We start from the raw sequence: 20,179 nt of genomic DNA on the forward strand, positions 1-20,179 counted from the left end.
CACAAATATTGTGAATTCCTGCCACAGTTCTTATTGTGAACTCATGTCACATTTCATATTGTGAACGCCTGCCATAATTTGTGGACTCTTGCCACTTTGATGAACTCTCGTCATCTTTCTTATGAGCGCTCATATCTTATTATGGTGAACTCTTGCCACCCCATTTAATGTGAACTCGTTTCACATATTACATGAACTCTTATCCTATTTAGGTGAACCCATGTCACGCTATTTAGTCAAAACACATATGAATTTTTGCTGTAAGTAAATCATCGACATGTAGCACCATAAGAATAAAGTGTCTCCACTGAACTTGGCATACAAACAATGTTCATCAGGATTATGAGAGAAACCAAACTGGATGACAACAGTGTGGAATTTCAAGGTCAAATTTATGTCAATCTGCAAACTTTTGTTGCAGAAAAAAAAAAAAAAAAACAAGAAAGGTTTACCTTTAGGTATGAAATTTCTTAACAAATTACCTAACATTTCCAATTTAGATTTGGTGCCTTCAAAATAAATGCTTTTCCTCTCTAGTTGACCCACTTTGGAGGAATCAACTTACTAAATTCATTCTTGATTGACCAACTTTAGTGTAATCAGTTTATTAAATTCATTCTTGGTTGACCCACTTTGGTGGTATCAACTTACTAAATTCATTCATTCTTGGCTGACCCACTTTGGTGGTATCAACTTACTAAATTCAATCTTGGTGTCAATACATATTCCAATATTAATTGTCTTTGGGCAATCATAATAATTATTAGATTTATTATTTACAGAAACAACCATATCAGTTTAGCCATGATAATTTTAATCAAAAACTGCCAAACATATCGTCTCTAAGATTTCATTGTTCCACAATTAATCTCAGTTTTAAATATGCAAAGATTGTCCTTTAGCCTTCTTTAGATCGAAATTACTATACTAAGCCTATAGAACATATCTTGGTTAATTAAGTAAGGTTGTCAATTGCAAAATGAGATAGCACTAAATGGAGTTGCAATAAAAGAAGTTGAAATAAAAGAAAGGTAAACTATTTCATAAATCAAAGTTTCCATGGATCATGAGACTTCATTTTCAGGAAGACTTCCTCTAGTGGGTGGATTTTTTTAAACAAATATCTACAGATATATGGAAACTACTTCCTCGACTTGCATTTTCTAGTACCAGTCTCTATTACTTTATTACGTGAAGAAGGTAAAACATTATAGCAATGTCATCTTGGTGCATGCAATTGTCTAATCTCAAGATTAGGCTTCTTAAAAAACACACACACATTTTTCTTATCCGTATCCCATCAGCATCAAAGTACTCACTTTCTAGAAAGAAGGAAAGAACAAGTTGTTCTTTGGGATTCAACTGAGCTTAGATTCAACTGAGTCTATGTTGAATTTTGTTGAAATCACACGAGTACGTACTGTCTTGTTTTAGACTGGGTGTCACTATCAACTTAGGGTGTCATTAACAAGGTATTAACTACTTTTTCAAAGAGGTGGTTAGCCAGCTCTTGGACATCCAGATTAACATGATCGAGTCTTCAAGTCTACAGGTAGGTCTCAATAACCTCCTAATACTCAGTGAGTTGCCTTCTAATATAAGAGGCGTGGAATAAGAGTCCCCAAAAAAATGAATATGCAGAGGAGGGCCAATAATTGTATAATTTGTCTTTGACATCAACACGACCCAAGAGCCCCACATTAATCGTTTTCTAATCAGATCCAATAAATCCACTCGACGTTGTTAGACCCTTGAAGTGAATTAGTAAGAGCAATAGGTGAGATCATAGTTTACAACTCCTCGGGTCATCATCATCAACTTGCTCGAGTCGACTTGGCACGGGTTGAATCAAGTATTGGCCTACATCCGCATTTAGAAACATTGGGTGAGATTGCTCTCGTAAAGGACAAGTCCCTCTCATGATGGTGCCAATTATGACCAAAGAAGATGTAATGCAGTCGCATGATCTTCACTTGGATAAAGTGATAATCAACCACAATGGGGTTGTTCGGCATGGGGATAACAATCTCTGGATAAAATGTTCATGGGATTGGTTGAGGCTTCCCTCAAGATTCGATTAAGTTGGGCATTTGGTGTGGGAACTGATTGAAGACCACGAGGGCATAGTCAAGCATGGGAAGATGGCTGAGATTTGCTACTTATTTGGTTGCGTCGACCTTTATCTCTATCCGTATCATAGATAGAGATAGGTTGCCTTACCTAACCAGTAATCGCCCAAAAGTTCTAATTGACTATCCACATGGAACCACACCACGCAAAAAGATAAAATGAAGAAACACAAAATCCTCCAAAACAATAGCAAGAAAAGAGCAAAGGTGACACATGTACATTCTGACAACTCAAAATATAATTGCAATAAATCACCACATCAACAAAAAAAAAAGGATAAAATGACCCACGTTCATGGCGCCAATGGTGTCTGACGGAAGTCTGGCCGGTTGACAGCGAAGCGACAATGGTGGCGAATCCACAAGGGGGGAACCCAACGAAGGGGTATTCATAGCGGCAAAAAGCCGCAACCAAGGCCACACTCAAGCCGTGTATTGGTTTTGATTTTAATCTACTGTTATCGTGCTCAAGTAGGTTAAAATCAAAAGAAAATTCAACAAGAGTGCTCCGATACAATTTGTTGAATTTTCTTTATTAAAAAAAAGATATTAAATAAACTCACGTTGAGGAGGTAGAACACCTTGGCTAAGATGGCAAATCTAATAAGCAGATCATGACCGTTCACTATGCCAAAAGCCAAGGTGTGATCCCCCTTTTATAACTTTGGTTAACGTTAGATCTCTCCCATTAGAGATTTAGTGTGGAGATACACATAAAATCCCTTTTATTGTTGTTTGTTCTTACCAAGTTAGAGTCATAGCCAAAGTGGAAAAAGAGAAGTGGTTAAGATAAGATCAAATAGAAAATGGCCAACAAAAACAAAAATGATTTTGAAGGACACATATATAACAAAATGTAATATAGTTGTACTAACGTGTTTGTTGCTTAAGTTGCAAATTTTAAAGTCAAAGGAAATTGGATCCGAAGCCATTGATGCTAGCTTGAAGATCATGGAAGCCAAAGGAAGAAAAAGAGGATCCATGAAGATGCGAAGACTTGAAGTTGAAGTCCAAATGGAAGATCAAAAGTAAAGTTTGTTCCGAGTTAGATTGTAAAATCTTAATCTCTCTCTTAGATCTCATTAGACGCATTAAGAGGCACTTAAAATAATCCAAATGAAGTTAAACATACGAAGGAAATCAAGTAGACCAACTCCCACAAGTCAAATGAGAAAGAAAAATAAAAAGAAGCAAATTGACTGAAGCTCAGTCGACCGAAGGCCATTGAGCAGCAAAATAAAAAAAATCCAGAACATGAAGCTCGGTCGACCAAACCCAGTATCAGAGCTTTGTTATTAATTGTATCGGCTAGTGTTTTTACTGGCTGTTAGAGATGAGAAACAGCTCGTTTTAGCCTAGTTTCTCTGTATAATAGGGTTCCACCCCCGTATACCTATTTCACTCACTCCCACACTCTATTTGAATACATTATTAAGTGTTTTCAAACCCTTGCACCTCTCTTGGATCATTTTAGCGGGATTAGATATAGGAAACCAATTTGTATATCTTTTTTTTTTTTTTTTTTTTGTATTCTTGAGAGTATTGTTGTTGTATTTGCCTTGTTGAAGGTTTTCTTTATTACTTCAATCATCGTAAACGGTGGAGGGCACTCGAAAGACCCTTGAAGTAAGTTTGGCGAGTATACGAGGTGCGTAGCCACCTCAGGAGAAGTTTAGCGAGTGCACTAGTACATGGCAACCTCGGGAGGAGCTTGGCGAGTGTGTGAGGCGAGGAGCCACCTCGGGAAGAAGTTTGGTGTAAGCTTGTAAACAGCTTGGACTATGCCCGTAAGGGGTCTAGTTAATGTAGCCACCGAAGGGATATCAGTGGAATGACTGTAGGTCGGGGTTTGGACCGAACCACTATAAAACCTCGATGCCACGTCTCTCTCTGCGTGTGTGTATTTTTTGCACTTGGTTTTTATCTTCTAGTTTTTAATTGTGAATTTGTTCTTTGGTTTAATTTTATAATAAATTTTTAAAAAGTGCAAAATAGTTTTAAAACCTAATTTACCCCCTCTTGTCCGGGCCACAGTCTTTTCAATACTCATGGAAAATTATCACAATACCCTTAACCATGGAAAAAGATAAAAATTTGTAAAAAAAATAGAAACTACTAAAAATGGAAACAATACTAAAAGGTTCTTTTGCAAAATGACCAAAATACCCTTAACCCGTTGAAAATGACAAAATTGGAAAAATTGGGAACTTTTCTAAAAATCATGAAATACCTATATATATATATATATCATGGAAAATGACCAAAATGCCATTATCTAATACAAAGTAGCCACAATGTCCTTATCCCATGGAAAATAAGAAAAATGGAAAAAGAAGACCAATTATAGAAAAGAAAAAATTACTAAAATACCCATATTTTATGGAAAATGATCCAAAATGCCCTATTCTCACAAAAATACCCTAAATATCCTTATCTAATGGACGAATAAAAAAGAAAATAAAAACAGAAAAATTCTTAAAACTGGGAAAAAAGTCTAAAATACTCCAACCTTTTTTACACATGAAATAAGATAACTTGAACCAAATCTATTCAATTTTTACGTAGAGGGACCTTCAATTACTGGATTATAAGCTATCCAAGGTATCCACTGCTTTGAATTCGAATTTGATCTCTTTCCATACCTCACAAGCAGCAGCTAATTCAGGTCTGCATTTGCAAGCTTCAAGGAGAATTTGATCACCTTCACGAGCAAAATCACGTCCTCAAGTGTTAATAACACGACCTTGACTATCAACTACAGATTGGTTGAAATTGAAACCATTTAGGTTGAAAGCCATGGTGCTAACTAGATACCTATGATAATATCCATCTAAATTAACTATAATAATACCTTTTCCTTCTAAATTGTGGAGAGAAATAATTATCCCAAGAATTTTTTTTCTGGCAGGAATTTTTTTCTTGCAATCCAACTAGGGCAAGAGTCTCCCTTTTTATTCCCAGATGCTCTGTTCTCTCGTCGGGAAAGGAAAGGAAAGGGAAGTGAAGGGAAGGAAACTGATGTGGCAGAAAGGAAAGTGAAGGAAAAGAAACCTGTCAGATGAGTGTTTCGTTGCACAGAAACCTGCCAGAAACTCACATAAACTACAGAAATATGCGTTTCGTTGCAGGGAAACTCAATAGAAACCTGTTAAATAGAAACTGTGACAAACTGATATGCAGAATGATGCCAACATAGAATCTAGTCTAAAATAAGTGTGTCTAACCCTCTGAAGTCAATCAAAATAAGAAAACCATGACGAACAGAGTACAAAAAATCAAAATCAACAAAAACCAACATGAACAATTCACATTACAAAAAACAAGAAAAAGAAAAGAAGACGATGAGAATTTAGGATCAGCATTACCTTGGGTATAGATCTACAAAATACGAGCATAAACTAGATTTTCTTGTGTAGCAAAACCAGGTGAGCTCAGCTTCTTAAATACCCAAACTCATCTCAGATTTAACAACAATTGAAAATGGGAAAAAAATCGATTATTATAAAGAAAATAAAAGGATGAGAGACGAATAATAATCAGAAAAATCAAACAGTAAAATCTACATGAATGATGAAACCCTACATGAATAATGAATGATCAAACAGTAATATATACCTTCTTTTTCTGTTTCCCTCCGCCAAATTTAGCAGGCTTGGAAGATGGAGGCGGAGCTTTTTCCTTCTTAGGCGCCTGCACCAAAATAGGGGAAAAAGATAAAGTGATAAAAGGCCATTAAAGTAAAAGACGAAGCTCTGAGTGAAGAAAAATAACAGAAATCAAAGTAGATCTAGTAAAATTGAGAGGATAAAGGCATTCAAGGTTACCATTTTGCAGAGAGAGAGAGAGAGAGAGAGAGAGAGAGAGAGAGAGAGAGAGTACCTAGTGGGAATGGCTGAAAATGGAAGATGTGGAGAGACGATGGAGGCGACGATCCGGCCGTTTCTTCTTCTTCTCGCGGAAAGGGTAGGGAAAGCTAGGGTTTCCGATAGTTTATATCGGAAACTCAGGAGAAGAAAAGTCGAGGGAACCCATTTTCCACGTAATTATTTTTATTTTCCACGTTTGAAAAAAGTTTCCGAAGAAAGTCAATAGAACACGTTAATTTTTAGTTTCCCTGGAAAATAAGGCTGGTTTATGCGGAAACCAGCGTAAGAGAACAGAGCAAGAGTGACCCACAATACGCTATACTTTCCTAGAGTGACTTGCACTCCAGAAAGTCCCAAGGGGATTTACGCCCATTTTGGAGCCTGCTCTCTCTCTCTCTCTCTCTGGGCCAATCAGCAAGAAACCCTAGGGTTTTATGCTCTCTACCTCTCTGTTCTTTCCATCTCGCTCTCTAAGATCCCCTCCACCATATAACCTAGGGTTTTCTGCTGGCACAGTAGGGAACTCTGGTGTCGGCTTTGAATTAGGTGCACGTTCACGTCATATGAGAAAGGAGCTAAGAGGAGATTCCATCCCTTTGAATAGTATGATGAAGTGATATATCATGCTCCATGCCCCTGAAAACATTAAACAAAACCTATCTCAATCACATTCCCCCACTCTTAGTATGTTAAATGGCTCTTCTCTCTATACTCATGTCCTCTGAATTCATTAAAGTAGATGGGATTTATTCTATATTTTTAATTTTTTTTTTAGAAAATTGAAATGTGAGATTGATTGATTGATTTTCAGGACAGGTGATCTGAAGGAAGTGAGCAAAGAGGTTGCAAAGTACAATGTAAGGTTTATTTTTTTATTTTCATTTTGACCTGTTTTTGTATTTTGGTTGTGTTTGTTTTTCTGCTTTATATGTTGGTTATGCACTTATGCAGTTATACTAACCTTTTTAGTTTTTATTTTATTTTATTTTATCATTTTTCCAGTGATAATGATTTTGGAATGCTTATCCCCTAGCTTTAAAACTAAATTACTTGGGGTAGGTTTTTTTTTTTAATCAGAATTGTGTCTAAAGAGCCCACCTAGTTTCTTGTTTATTATTTCTGCTCGCGTTTCAGAGTCATGTTTTCTTTCATTTCTCATCTGAAACCTTTAAGCCCGTCCCCATGTCCACTTCCCTAAAACCATCACTGTCATCAGAACAACGGGCCATCGCTTGTTTTTGGTATCAGTTTACAATCAGTCATCTATATGAGCCGTGGCCATTTATTTTTCATCTCAAGATCTGTAGTTTCTTTCTGTTTTTTTTTCCTGCATGTCAAGAGAGGACTATGAGTAAATGAACATACATGGGGTTCATGGATAGAATGGACACTAGTATCCTGTAAAGATTGTTTAGTAACTTGGACAAAGGATATGATGACTGGTTGAGGGTAATCCTTTATAATGATCAATAATGTTTAAAACAACCAACCCATGATAACTATTTGAACCCGGTGTTTAATAAATCATGAAACTCTTGAGTCACAAAGCATACTATCTACAGAAAAGCAGTCCACATGACTCCAAGACATTGGAACTTTGGAAAGAGGAAACCTTCTAAACCACGAGATTCTTTTTTTGTTTTAAATTCAATCAGTTTGAAATGGCTCTTCAATCCTTCAACAGTTCAACTAACCTTTGTAAAAGGATATCTTGAAGTCGAAATAACTCATTAAAGCTTACATTTAAAAATAAATGAAAGGAACTCACTAACACTCATCATCTACAAATCTATAAACAATGCTCAACCATCTATCTTTCATCCCGGTTCCCCCTTTCACATCCAATCACCCACTATAGTTCCACCTAAATGATATAATAGTAGAATATGGTAACAAGAAAGAAGGATTTGGGGTTGGGCCTGTAGTTCAATTGGTTGAGGCCTTGTATCTCAACCCTGAGGTCGCAGGTTCAATCCCAACTTACCTACCCAAAAAGAGAAGGAAAAATAATTTTCATCAAAGTCAAATCACTAAATATGAATAAGATCCTTTTTCCCCAAAAGTACCTTTTTGGGAAATGACATGATAATATATAATGCCTGCTATCACATTAATAGGGTGAAAGGTCAACACATCCATATCTCTAGTCTTTTCATGCATCAATTATGTTTGAGTGCCATTTCTACAACATTCTCATGATTTTAACTGCCTTTATAAGCTACTAAAACTTGGAGATTGAACCACTCTTCATCACACAATCCCTCCTGTTCTACAAACTCTTTAAAAATCCTGTGAGAAAGAAGCACAATCCAAAATGTTAAGGGGTTAGACCCCTCAACCCATCCAATATATGTTTTCCATGTTTTCCCTCTTTTTGAGGAGCCAAACCATTCATATGATAGCAATTTGGCAGCCAATCAAAAGGCTTAAATAGATAAGCAAGCTTATTTGATCTTTAGACGGATTCATAAGTTAAAATGTGCTTATGTTCTGTTTAAGATTAAATTTTTGAGAAAATTCTATCCTTCCAAACCTCTCCCTGAATTTTAGGGTAATGCTCTCTCTCAACTCTAGGAATGCCATCAATATGTAAGACTACAAAGATTGGGAGGGATAAATATGTTCCAATTCTTTTCCTTATTGTTTTCCATTCCAAGTGAAACACAATTAATAAACAATTTTTCTGGGAAAGATCTAAGTGAGATAAGAAGACTAAGAATTCTCTAATATCACCTATGAAAATTCTTATAAGGTACCTGATGTTGATGGCTTGCTGGAATTTTTGTTGTGTTTACTTTGTCCACATGCCTAATGTAGAAAAGATTGAGTCCAACTACGAAGAATTCAAGTGCATATTTTTTTCTGAATATTCTTCGACAAGGTTCACAAGATTTAGATGTGAAAGAGTATCATGAGTAAAAGATCCATTAATCTTTAATTTTATTAGCATTCTGCCTAAAATAAAAGATCCATCAATATTTAATTTTATTAGCATTCTGAGTAAAATATTTATTATCTTTAAATTTAGATTTTAGACTCTTAAAATATGTTTAGCTACCATTTGTTTGCCAGGGGATATAATACATGTGATTACAATAGTGTTCGGAATGGCTATTAGTGTTTGTTGATAGAGGAGAAGAAGAGAAGAGAATGAGAGAAAAAGAGTGAGTTGGAGAGATGCTGCTACTCACTTATGTATTATATATTAAAGAGAAAGAGTACAAAGACCATAACGCCCTTAGGCAAATACGTACACCTTCTAACACTCCCCATCAAGTTGGAATGTAGATATCATACATTCCTAGCTTGTTACAAATATCATTTAGCTTAGCTTTACTCAACGACTTGGTAAATACATCAGTTAGCTGATCCACTGATCGAGTGAAGGAGACGTGTACCTCGCCCTTTTGAATTATCTGGCGTATGAAATGACAATAAGCCTCTATGAGACGTGTACCTCGCCCTTTTGAATTCTTTGGCGTGTGAAATGACAATCAACTTCTATGTGCTTGGTTCTATCATGGAAGACAGGATTGGTAGGAATGTGAATAGCAGCCTCATTGTCACAATTAAGCTGGGCTGGAGAAGGTGAAGGGAAACCAATCTCTGATAGGAGAGATCGCAACCAGATAAGCTCTCCACTCGTATGTGACATGGCTCGATATTCAGCTTCAGCGCCTGACTTGGAAACTATGTCCTGTTTCTTACTTCGCCATGACACTAAGTTACCCCCAAAAAAAGTGCAATAGCCGTGGTGGATCTCCTATCTGCCGGAGACCCTGCCAAATCTGCATCACAAAATCCTTCCAACCTTGCATGCCCATGCGTCTTGAATAGGAGGCCTTTCCCCGGCGCCCCCTTCAGATAGTGAAGAATCTGAACCACTGCTGCCAATGGGAGGTACGTGGAGTACTCATAAACTGGCTAACTACCCCAACTGCGTATGAGATATCTAGCGAGTAACAGTGAGATAAATGAGCTTCCCAACTAGCCGACGGTACCTGCCAGGGTCATCCAGCAATTCTCCCTCATCTAAAAGTAACTTTGTATTTGGGTCCATGGGAACAACAACTGGTTTCATCCCCATTAAACCAGTCTCATCCAACAGATCTAGCACATACTTCCTCTGAGAGAGAGACTACTACTAGAATAAGCTACCTCAATCCCCAGAAAATATTTTAGACGCCCAAGGTCTTTTGTGGAAAATTCTTTCTGCAAGAAGGCCTTCAATCTCTGTATACCACCTGCGTTACTGCATGTAATGATAATGTCATCCACATAGACTATGAGAAAGACATGCCCAGCATCGAAACAGCGACAAAAAACAGAGTGATCAAGTGCACATTGTCTCATGCCAAATCGCATGATAGAATCACTGAATCACCCAAACCATGCTCTAGGAGATTGTTTGAGCCCATATAAAGACTTGTGAAGTCTGCATACCGAGGAGCAAGGTTTTAAATTTCGGTTTCGAGCGAATTTCGGTCCTTATCGAAACTGAAATTTCGGCTGAAATTTGGTAAAAGCTCTCAAAATGTCCTTTGTTTAAGCCGAAATTACTGAAATTTCGGCTTTCGGTTGAAATTTGGTGAAGGATTAAAATAATATTATTTTATCAATTATTTCGCCGAAATTTTTGAAATTTCTGAAATTTCGACCGAAATTTGGTACAATTCGAGAATTTCAGTTTCGGTGCCATTTTGTTTCGGTCCCTACCGAAATCCGAAATTTAAAACCATGCTGAGGAGGACATCTCCTCCTGAGCAACATACTTAGGAGGTTGCTCCATATAAACCTCCTCAGTCAAGTCGCCATGGAGAAAGGCATTCTTGACATCAAGCTGATAGATGGGCCATCCTCAGTTAACAACGAGTGAGATAAATACTCCGACTGAAGGAATTTTAGCAATCGGTGAGAAGGTCTTTGTGTAGTCAACCCCGAAGGTTAGACTGTAGCCCTTGGCAACTAAGTGCGCCTTAGGGCGCTCAACGTTTCCATCTAGTAAATATTTGATGGCAAAGACCCAATGACAGCCAACGGCCTGAGCCCCATGAGGAAGATGAACCAAATCCCAAGTGTGATTGTCATGAAAAATGCGGAATAAATTTTTTTATTTATAATATGGAACTCAAGTAATATTGATCTAAATCAAACTTAGAGTTTAGTAAAAGTAAACTGACATAAGTAATATAAATGAAAAAGACTAGACACTCCAATGACTCGGCACGCTCTTCCTACGCTCTCCATTTATTCTCGATGTCGTCCATTGTAGCAAAACCTGTGGGGGATTTTTGGTGTTAGTTCAAAGAACTATGTAGATTCATTCGGTATCCTAAACTAATACAAGTAAACAATTCTTGAATTAAAGTGTATAACTTAAATTCATTAGTGAACATGTATCGATTATAGTTCTCTAAAATGCATGAAATATTAATAGAGGAGATATGTAACAATTTCCAACAATAAGAATAAAAACTACTCTAATAGAGCATATAATAAATAACATCAAGAAGTATAAATATAATATGAATGATGCAATATGAGACGACTCCCCATGGTAATCAAGCTCCTCATAGCTTGTTATCTTGCCCTCCAATACGTTCCACTTCCCTCGTCTGCAAGTAGTGGGCATGTGGGACTTTTTACGATGCACCTTCTGGCCGCTCCGCCTCTTAACATCATGGTCTAAGAGAATGCATTTACCGCCAAGGGGGTGCGCTAAAACCCAAGGCTGGCTTGGAATTTAATTATTCCTGGACTCCTCCTCCGCCCAAACCACCAAAATCCTCATGCTCATGCATTTATTAGTCTTACTAGTGTATTGGTATAAAATTCCAATTTTTCCAATCATTGTTTTTCCCATTTCAGTTTAAGCAATTTTCTTGTTTCCAAATTTCATTCCAACATAATAACATAATATCCATACATCACAAGCTACTGACATAGCAGGAATATGAGAATAAACTTGCATAATAAACTTACTGTAAATCAATGATTTCTACCTAATCACTATCATAAACAAATCTCATGTTTGCTAAAGAATTTTCATCATACAGATTCAAGTCAACCATTGTTTAAGGTATAAGATTAGGGTACCGTCACCTACCTTGAATCCAAACCTGAGTTATAAGAATGTTTGCAATTTCTCTAAGTGAGAAAAGAATGAGAACAACCTAAAAAATATAAGGAATCACATATGTCAAGTTTTCTCCAAGTTCCTAATTTTCTTCTTAGGTTAAATTTTGAAAGTCGTTGATACCTTAATGTCCTTTTACCCTAGACTATTGTTTGTCTTTTGAAGGCTTAAAGTTCCAATTTATTTTGATTTACACCAAGCCATTAATTAGTGTATGCATTTAATTTTTACTTACGTTTGGGAATTATACATATGTGAAATTTACATATTCAACTGTCACATATGTTTGAGAATAATACTTATGTGAACTATCATTTTTCGTATCATATTTGATATATGCGACTGTTACGTGTGTTTGGGAAATGGTGCCTATGTGAGCATTTCATTTTTACTTATACATACAACTGTTACATGTTCTTAAGGATAATATGTCTATGAAATTCAAATTTTTTTTTATATGTATTCACTACTGTTAACACACACAGATACTATCACATATATGTGTGTGTGAATAAAATTTAATAATTTATCTCATATGTGTATGCTGTTGGGTTACATATGTGAAAAATCTTATTTTTATTAGGTATATACGATTGTTATATACTTTTGGGAATATGAAATGTATGAAAATCATCCATTTATATATATATATATATATGAGGAAACTGTTGGTGAGCTTAAGCTCACCAAACTTATGGTGAGCTAGCTTGCCCAATCACATGGGTCCCACATTTTGGGGAGTGATCCAAACCATTCATTTGCAAGGCCTTATCATAGATAGGGGGTGTACCAAAAATCAGCTCCATAGGATCATCCTAACCCCTCCATTTGTGGAGGACAAAAATGGGGCAGATTTGTGTCTGTCCATTTTTGTCCCCCACAAATGGAGGGGTTAGGATGATCCTATGGAGCTGATTTTTGGTACACCCCCCATCTATGTAAGGGACTTTCAAATGAATGGTTTGGATCATCCTAACAAAGTGGCCCCCCATGTGATTGGGCAAGCTAGCTCACCATATATATGTAACAAATATATATATATATATATATATATATATATATTTGTTACATATTTTCTTGATACAATCTTCTTAAAAGGGAGAATGAGACCCCCTCCCCCGCCCAGGTTCTTTTGATGATATCCCCAAAACTTTGGGGGGAGTCAATCTAAGAAAATAGAATCAAAATAATAGTAATTTAACATAACTAAAGGAATCAAAGTGGAAGATAGAGATTTGTTTGGGAACCCAAATTTGGGATCCACAATTTCCCCAAAAGGGTTTTGAAAAACCCAAATTTACAATTTTTAGTAAATTTGAAACTTACTATCTATAGTAAATCCGAGGCTTACTATGTATAGTAAACTGGAAAATTACTATAAATAGTAAATCCGAAAATTTACTAGTTATAATAAAAACGAAAATTTACTATTTATAGTATATCTGAAATCGATTAAAACAAAATATTTTAGAAAATTTCAGATTTATTGTTAGTTGTGTGTGTATGGATTTCATAAAAACCCTAAAGATTTGAACATAGTTTCATGCGAAATTGTATGGATTCTTTAGATCGTTTTGCAATTACAAAGTTTATTTACATAAACCCTAATATGCACGTAACCCCTCTCTTTTAAAAATAAAATAAAATAAAAGAAAACAAAAGTATTCTAGAGTTCTTACTTAATTGGAAGGTAGAAAACCACAAATCCTCTTCTCTTTTACTTCTTTTTCTCTCTTCTCTTCTTTCCTTTTTTCCCCCCTCTTTTTCTTCCCTTTTCTTCTTCTCTCGTTTTTTTTGTTCTTCCTAAAGGTGAGTTGTGCGCACGTTTCTCCCTAATATGGGAAAATGTGAGCACTTCCCTATTTTTGTGAGGATTGCTAGTTGTATTCAATTTTCTCTCTTATCTTATCCTATGTGTCACAATCCTATTGCTTTGCAATTTCTCAAGATCCTAAATTGTAGGATTTAAAGTTTCAAATTTACTTTTTTTTAAAGTGGGACCCACTTACTATTTATAGTAAGCGCGGACTTACTATTTATAGTAAGCGCCGACTTACTATTTATTGTAAGTGCAAAATCCGACGGTCCTAAATGCTCGAATTTTAATTAGACTTGTTCGACCGTTGTTCAAGAGAAATTTGTGGACAATATTTATAAAGAAAAAAAATTAATCACAATAAAGACCCTAGTGGGGTCGGTCTTTACACTCGGGTACCGACCTGGGCAAAGAAACAGAAGACAAGGACGAGACAAAGCTGCGAAACATAAGGGTGAGATGGTCATAAGAAACAACAGAAGAAATAGGGTGAGCGATCGTACGTGACCGAGTACGTGATGCAATCGGTGAATCTGTAACAACATCAGGAGAGGCAAGAGAAGGTACCTGAGAGGTAGAATCCGGTATCTCCGGCTGAGAAGGCGATGCCTTGGGTGCTTCGGGTGCAGAGTGATGGATATCTGGCCTCGAACGCCGCTGACTCCGGCTCCCCTTCCCCCCCAGCTTGTAGGAGCTGGAGGAGGGGGAGCTGAGACCGGTAATGGTGCAAAATTCGACACAAGAGGAGCCACTGATACCTCTGACGGTGGAGAAGAGGACGCAAGCCGGTCAGGTAGGACTGAAGGAGAAGACGAGCCTGAGGATAGGATACAATGAGACTAATCTCTGCAGGAGCAGTAAAGTAGGAGACATACTCAAAGAATGTGACATCGGCGGAAACAAATAAGCGCCGTGGTCGAGGACTATAACAACGATAACTTTTCTGGGTGCGAGAGTGAAAGATGCACCGCTCTGCCCGAGGAGCCAACTTATCCAGGCCTGGTGAGGGTTGTGAACAAAACAACCACAACCAAAGACACGTGGAGTTGGGGGAAAGGGATCACCCTGAGGGTGTAAAACCGAGAAACGGGAGGAACCATCTAAAACAGAAGAAGGAAGTCGATTGGCCAATAAACAGGACATATGGATGGCATCGCTCCAATAGAGTTGAGGAAGTAGTATCTGAAAGAGAAGGGTGCAAGGTATATCAAGTAGTTATCGTAATATCCTCTCAGCAACACCATTTTGCTGAGAGGTGTAGGCGCAAGAGGACTGATGGACAATGCCATGGGTGGATAAAAAATTGCGAAAAACAAAAGAGAAGGTACTCCTCAACATTATTAGTGCGCAAGCATTTAAGAGTAGAAGTATATTGGGTTGTGATCTCCGCATGAAATGCGCGGAAAGCATGAAAGACCTCATAGCGGTCTATAAGTAGGAATAACCGTGTCATACAGGAGAAATCATCTACTAAAATGACAAAGTGTCGATAACCAGAAAGGGACGTGGTCCTAGAAGGACCCCATATGTCAGAATGCACTAACTCAAAGGGAGTGGAGGCTCGACTAAGAACTTGAGATGGAAAGGACACATGACGGTGCTTTCCAAGCTCACATGACTTGCACTGGATAGAAGGAACATGACTAAGAATAAAGGATAAAAGCCAAGCTTTTGGAGTGAGGGATGACCGAGACGACAGTGCCACTGATAATGATCCACTGATGCATGTAAAGCAGCAGGAGGAGGGATGCAATTAAGACGATAAAGACCATCCACCACACGGCCTGAACCAATTGTCTTCCCAGTCGATAGATCCTAAAAAACATAATAGGAAGGGAAGAAAGAGACGGAACAATTAAGATTCTTTTTAATTTGGCTAATAGAAAGTAAAATAAATGGTGACTGAGGAATACAAAGTACTGAGGGCAAGGGAAGACAAGAGTGAAGATAAATAATACCAATACCAGAAATAGGTGCAGTGATCTCATCGGCTAAAGTAACCGTATGAGAGGCAGAGTGAAAGGGCTTAAAGGAACGAAGGGAGGCAGAGTTACCCGTCATATGGTTGGAGGCCCCTGAATCAATGATCCAATAGCTGGATGTAGTGAGGAGAGAAGTAGGTGAACTACCGCGCTGAGCAAATGGTGTCGTAGGGGCTCGGCGGTGCGCACGTAGGCACAAGAACTCATCATAGTCAGCCCTTGAGACAAGAACACAATCATCAGATGCAACTGGGTAGCGGAGGAGAATGTAGAGGCACCAGGGAGGCTGACAGATGTGATGCGAGTAGAGCAGGGGGGATGGAAGTAAGGGCATCCACGCCCACCAGTCACATGACCGCCTATAGAACCACGACCACGAACACGGTCTCGACGGTCCGTACCTCTAGGAAAGCAACCCCACCACAGCCATAATGATCACCCCCAAGATACAAGTCAAGAATAGAAGTGCCAATAGAAGGGGCCCTAGACCCATGCAGCCACATAAAGCGCGGTGCACGAGGGCAGGACCCGTCAAGCGAGACGAAAATCATCTGTGGGAAAGTAGCGTCTACATAAGAGGAGAACTAGAGATGGTAGCCGAAGATGAATAGGTCGATCCGAGAGTATGAGGCGAACTATCATCGAACACGTGGCGTGCACCGCGGCTCCGAAAAAGACATAGATAAGGGACGAAATCGGAGTCGAGGAGATGAATGAGAAGAACATCAACGGAATTTAGGCCATGAAGGAGAGGGGGAAAAAGTATGAGAAGAAGAAACATCTTTAGAGATGGGATTTAAATAGGTTGAAGGCACAATGGGTTGATGAAGAGGATTATAAGAGAGACATTAGAGAGAATGTAGGGTTTTCAACAAGGGTGGAGGGAGGAAGATGGGGGTTGGTGTGTGTGAGGGAGGCGAGAGATGAATTCAGTGCGAGGGATGAGGGTTAGGGATGAGGGTCACGGCGGGTGGGGATAGAGGGTTAGTGGCTTGGAGGGTTTTTCCGTTAGGGTTTTGCGTGGAGGAGAGAAGGATTGTGGTGAGTGGAGACGTGGAAGATTAAAGAAGAAAAAGAAAGAGAAGGGAGGGGAACAATGGTGGTCCCTAGGGGATCAAAACCCTAGGGCTCTGATACCGTGTTGAGAGAGGAGAAGAAGAGAAGAGAATTAGAGAAAATTAGTGAGTTGGAGAGAAAGAGTACAAAGACCATAATGTCCTTAGGCAAATACATACACCTTCTAACAGTGTTGCAATAGTTCGAATGAGTACCATTTGGGAACCTGTTAGCAATTGATTGATTTTGAGCTTTGATTTATGGTGAAAATTTCTTGGTGTCCACTTATGTTGATTTTGCTTTCACTTATATTGCTCCCTTGAAGAAATTGCCCTCTGCGCAAATGGGGCTCCTCTTTATTTTGAGTCGCTAGTGGATATGACACTTCCTTTTTCTTATCAATCTTTTGCTTTTGTGTTTGAATTTGCTAGCTACTTTTTAGTCTTTGTACAACGTTGATTCGTCATTAGTATTTGGATCTTGTTATGTTTAAGATTCCAGGTTTTGGTTCTGGCATTTCCATCCCCACGAAAATGAAAACTCGCCGTCAGTTTGGTTTAAAATTTTGATTAAAATGTTGTAAAATCACGAAAACATATAGAAATATATGCAAATTATGGACATTTAAGATGAAACTTTAGGAAATGTTAGAATAAGCACACATATAGATGTAGAGAGATTTTATATGTGAATGCGCATGTAGATTGATACAGAGGGTACCGCCCTTGATATTTGATCCAACAGCAGCGCACTTTTTAAGGTGCTGCTGCTGGATCAAATATCAAGCTTGGTTTTTTAGTCGTACCACCAATACTGATCTACATGCGCATTCATCATATAATTTCTAGGCCCGGGAACGAATTCACCGCCGTATGGCTGACCGGCGATTACTAGCGATTCCGGCTTCATGCAGGCGAGTTGCAGCCTGCAATCCGAACTGAAGCCATTGTATAAACAACATAACCATCCATAATAGTTTAACAACATGAAACACCTAGTGTCATAAGTTGTCGCACATGTTTGATAATTCATTCACCACATTTCACAAGTAATTCATATAAATATTTATAGATAATACATACACACTGCATTTCACACATAATTCATATAAATATAATTATGTAACGCATACTAGTATAATATAGTATACCATATAATATAGTAATATACTAAATAGAGAAAAATATTTTTATTTATTTTTGATATTTTCAAGGGAAAATTGTTAAAAAAATGCAAAGTTTTAGTGAAATTGTGAATCAAGGGTAGACATTTCAAATTCATGAAAAAGGGGCTGTCAGGTACGGTCAGAGAGTGGAATAGACGAAACTACCCTTTTATATTATTAAAATAAGCCGTCACTTTTGCCCTTTCCTCTTACCCCTCTTCAAACCCTTCTTTTACTTTCCCCCTCTGTTGATGACGTAGTGTGTCCCCACCCCTTTGAATCATGTTAGTGCACGTTTCCCACCTTTAGACCCTCTCTCTCTCTCTCTCTCCCCACAACAGGAACAATTGATGGGCCCCCAAAATTCTCCTCCTTGGTGCCCAAATCCAAACCCCCACTATGACAGTGTACCATCCAGACCATAGGATGATCCAAGCGGTCCATTTGATAGGCCACACCGTAAATAGGTTGTGTCCCAAAAAACCGTTTCCATATGATGATCCTATCCCTCAGATATAAAGAGAAATTGCTTATTATGGAAACCTCTAAAGATTGGAGGGTTGTGATCATCCTATGCAAATGATTTTTGGGGCACAAGCCATTTACGTTATGGCCCATCAAATGGACGACTCGGATCATCCTATAGTCTGGACGGTACACTTCATTTTCAAAAATATAAGTGGGGCCTAAATTGGGCCTTAATGTTACTGTACGAACCACACCATAGGATGATCCAAACCATGGACGGCTTGAATCATCCTATGTTGTGGACAGTACGCTTCAATTTGAAAAATATCGGTGGGGCCTACGATTGGGCCTTAATGTTACTGTACGACCAACTCTATAGGATTATCCAAACCATGGACGGCTTGGAGCATCCTATGTTGTGGACGGGCCTTAATGTTACTGTACGACCAACTCCATAGGATGATCCAAACCATTCATTTGATGGGCCACAATGTAAATAGGTTGTGCCCCAAAAATCATTTCCATAGGATGATCACAACCCTACAATCTATAGAGGTTGCATAAGATGTAGTTTTTATTTAGATCGAAGGGCTAGGATCAGCCTATGGAAATGATACTTTGGGATGCAACCTATTTACGTTTATGGCCCATCAAATGGACGGTTTGGATTATCCTATGGTGTGGTATGGGCGGGGCCTACATTGTTCAAAGATTGGTTCGAAGTCCGAGTCGGAAATCCGAATCAAACTTTGGACTTCCGAAGGAAAGCCAGTAGAATTGGCAACTCCACTGGTTTGCTTTGGAAGTCCGAAGTTTCATTCGCAATTCCGAGTCGGAAGTCCGAACCAATCTTTGGACTTCCGAAGGAAACCAGTAGAATGGCCAATTCTACTGGCTTTCATTCGGACGTCCGAAGATAGGCTCGGACTTCCGAACTCAGTGTCAGACTTCCGAGGGGTTCCAAAAAATGGCTCCAACATGTTTAAAAGACCAATGGTATACTCATGATCAGTTGTACAACCAATTTAATACTATTAGAATGTCCCAACCACAACTTGCACTCATGGAACCATAATTTAGACTCTTGGAACCACTTAATACCTCGAAACCACTACATTGTGGTTTCGTAGTAGTTCCGGGGCGTACATAATGGTTCCAACATGTGTAAAACACCAATAATCAGTTGTACAACCAAATTACTACTATTATATAAGAATGTCCCAACCACAACTTGCACTCTTGGAACCATAATTTAGACTCTTAGAACCACTTAATACTCCGAACCACTACATTGTGGTTTCCTAGTGGTTCCGGGGCCTACGTAATGGTTCCAACATGTTTAAAACACCAATAATCAGTTGTACAACCAATTTAATACTATTAGAATGTCCCAACCACAACTTGCACTCTTGGAACCACTTAATACCTCGGAACCACTACATTGTGGTTCCCTAATGGTTCCGGGGCGTACGTAATGTTTCCAAGATATTTAAAACACCAATCATACAATCATAATCAATTTTACAACCAATACAATACTATTACAATGTAGGAACCACTA

General features: G+C 38.3%; 1 protein-coding gene across 4 annotated transcripts in view; it reads left to right on the top strand.

Annotated features, from left to right (window-relative positions):
- Window positions 1-6,339: 6,339 nt before the first annotated feature.
- Window positions 6,340-20,179, top strand: part of LOC143878609 (uncharacterized protein At2g29880-like) — a 36,762-nt gene continuing 22,922 nt past the window's right edge. For 3 of the 4 annotated variants that reach the window (XM_077380880.1, XM_077380882.1, XM_077380881.1), the window contains exons 1-2: window positions 6,340-6,679; window positions 6,812-6,852. In XM_077380880.1, the coding sequence (XP_077236995.1) occupies window positions 6,619-6,679; window positions 6,812-6,852 (102 nt within the window). In that variant the 5' untranslated portion in view covers window positions 6,340-6,618. Of the gene's footprint in view, window positions 6,680-6,806; window positions 6,853-20,179 lie in introns of all 4 variants that reach the window. The other variant, XM_077380883.1, reaches the window with a different exon arrangement.

Source organism: Tasmannia lanceolata, unplaced genomic scaffold (genome assembly GCF_043159265.1).
Source record: "Tasmannia lanceolata isolate RefF3 unplaced genomic scaffold, GAP_Taslan_0.1 ptg000006l, whole genome shotgun sequence".
NCBI lineage: Eukaryota > Viridiplantae > Streptophyta > Magnoliopsida > Canellales > Winteraceae > Tasmannia > Tasmannia lanceolata.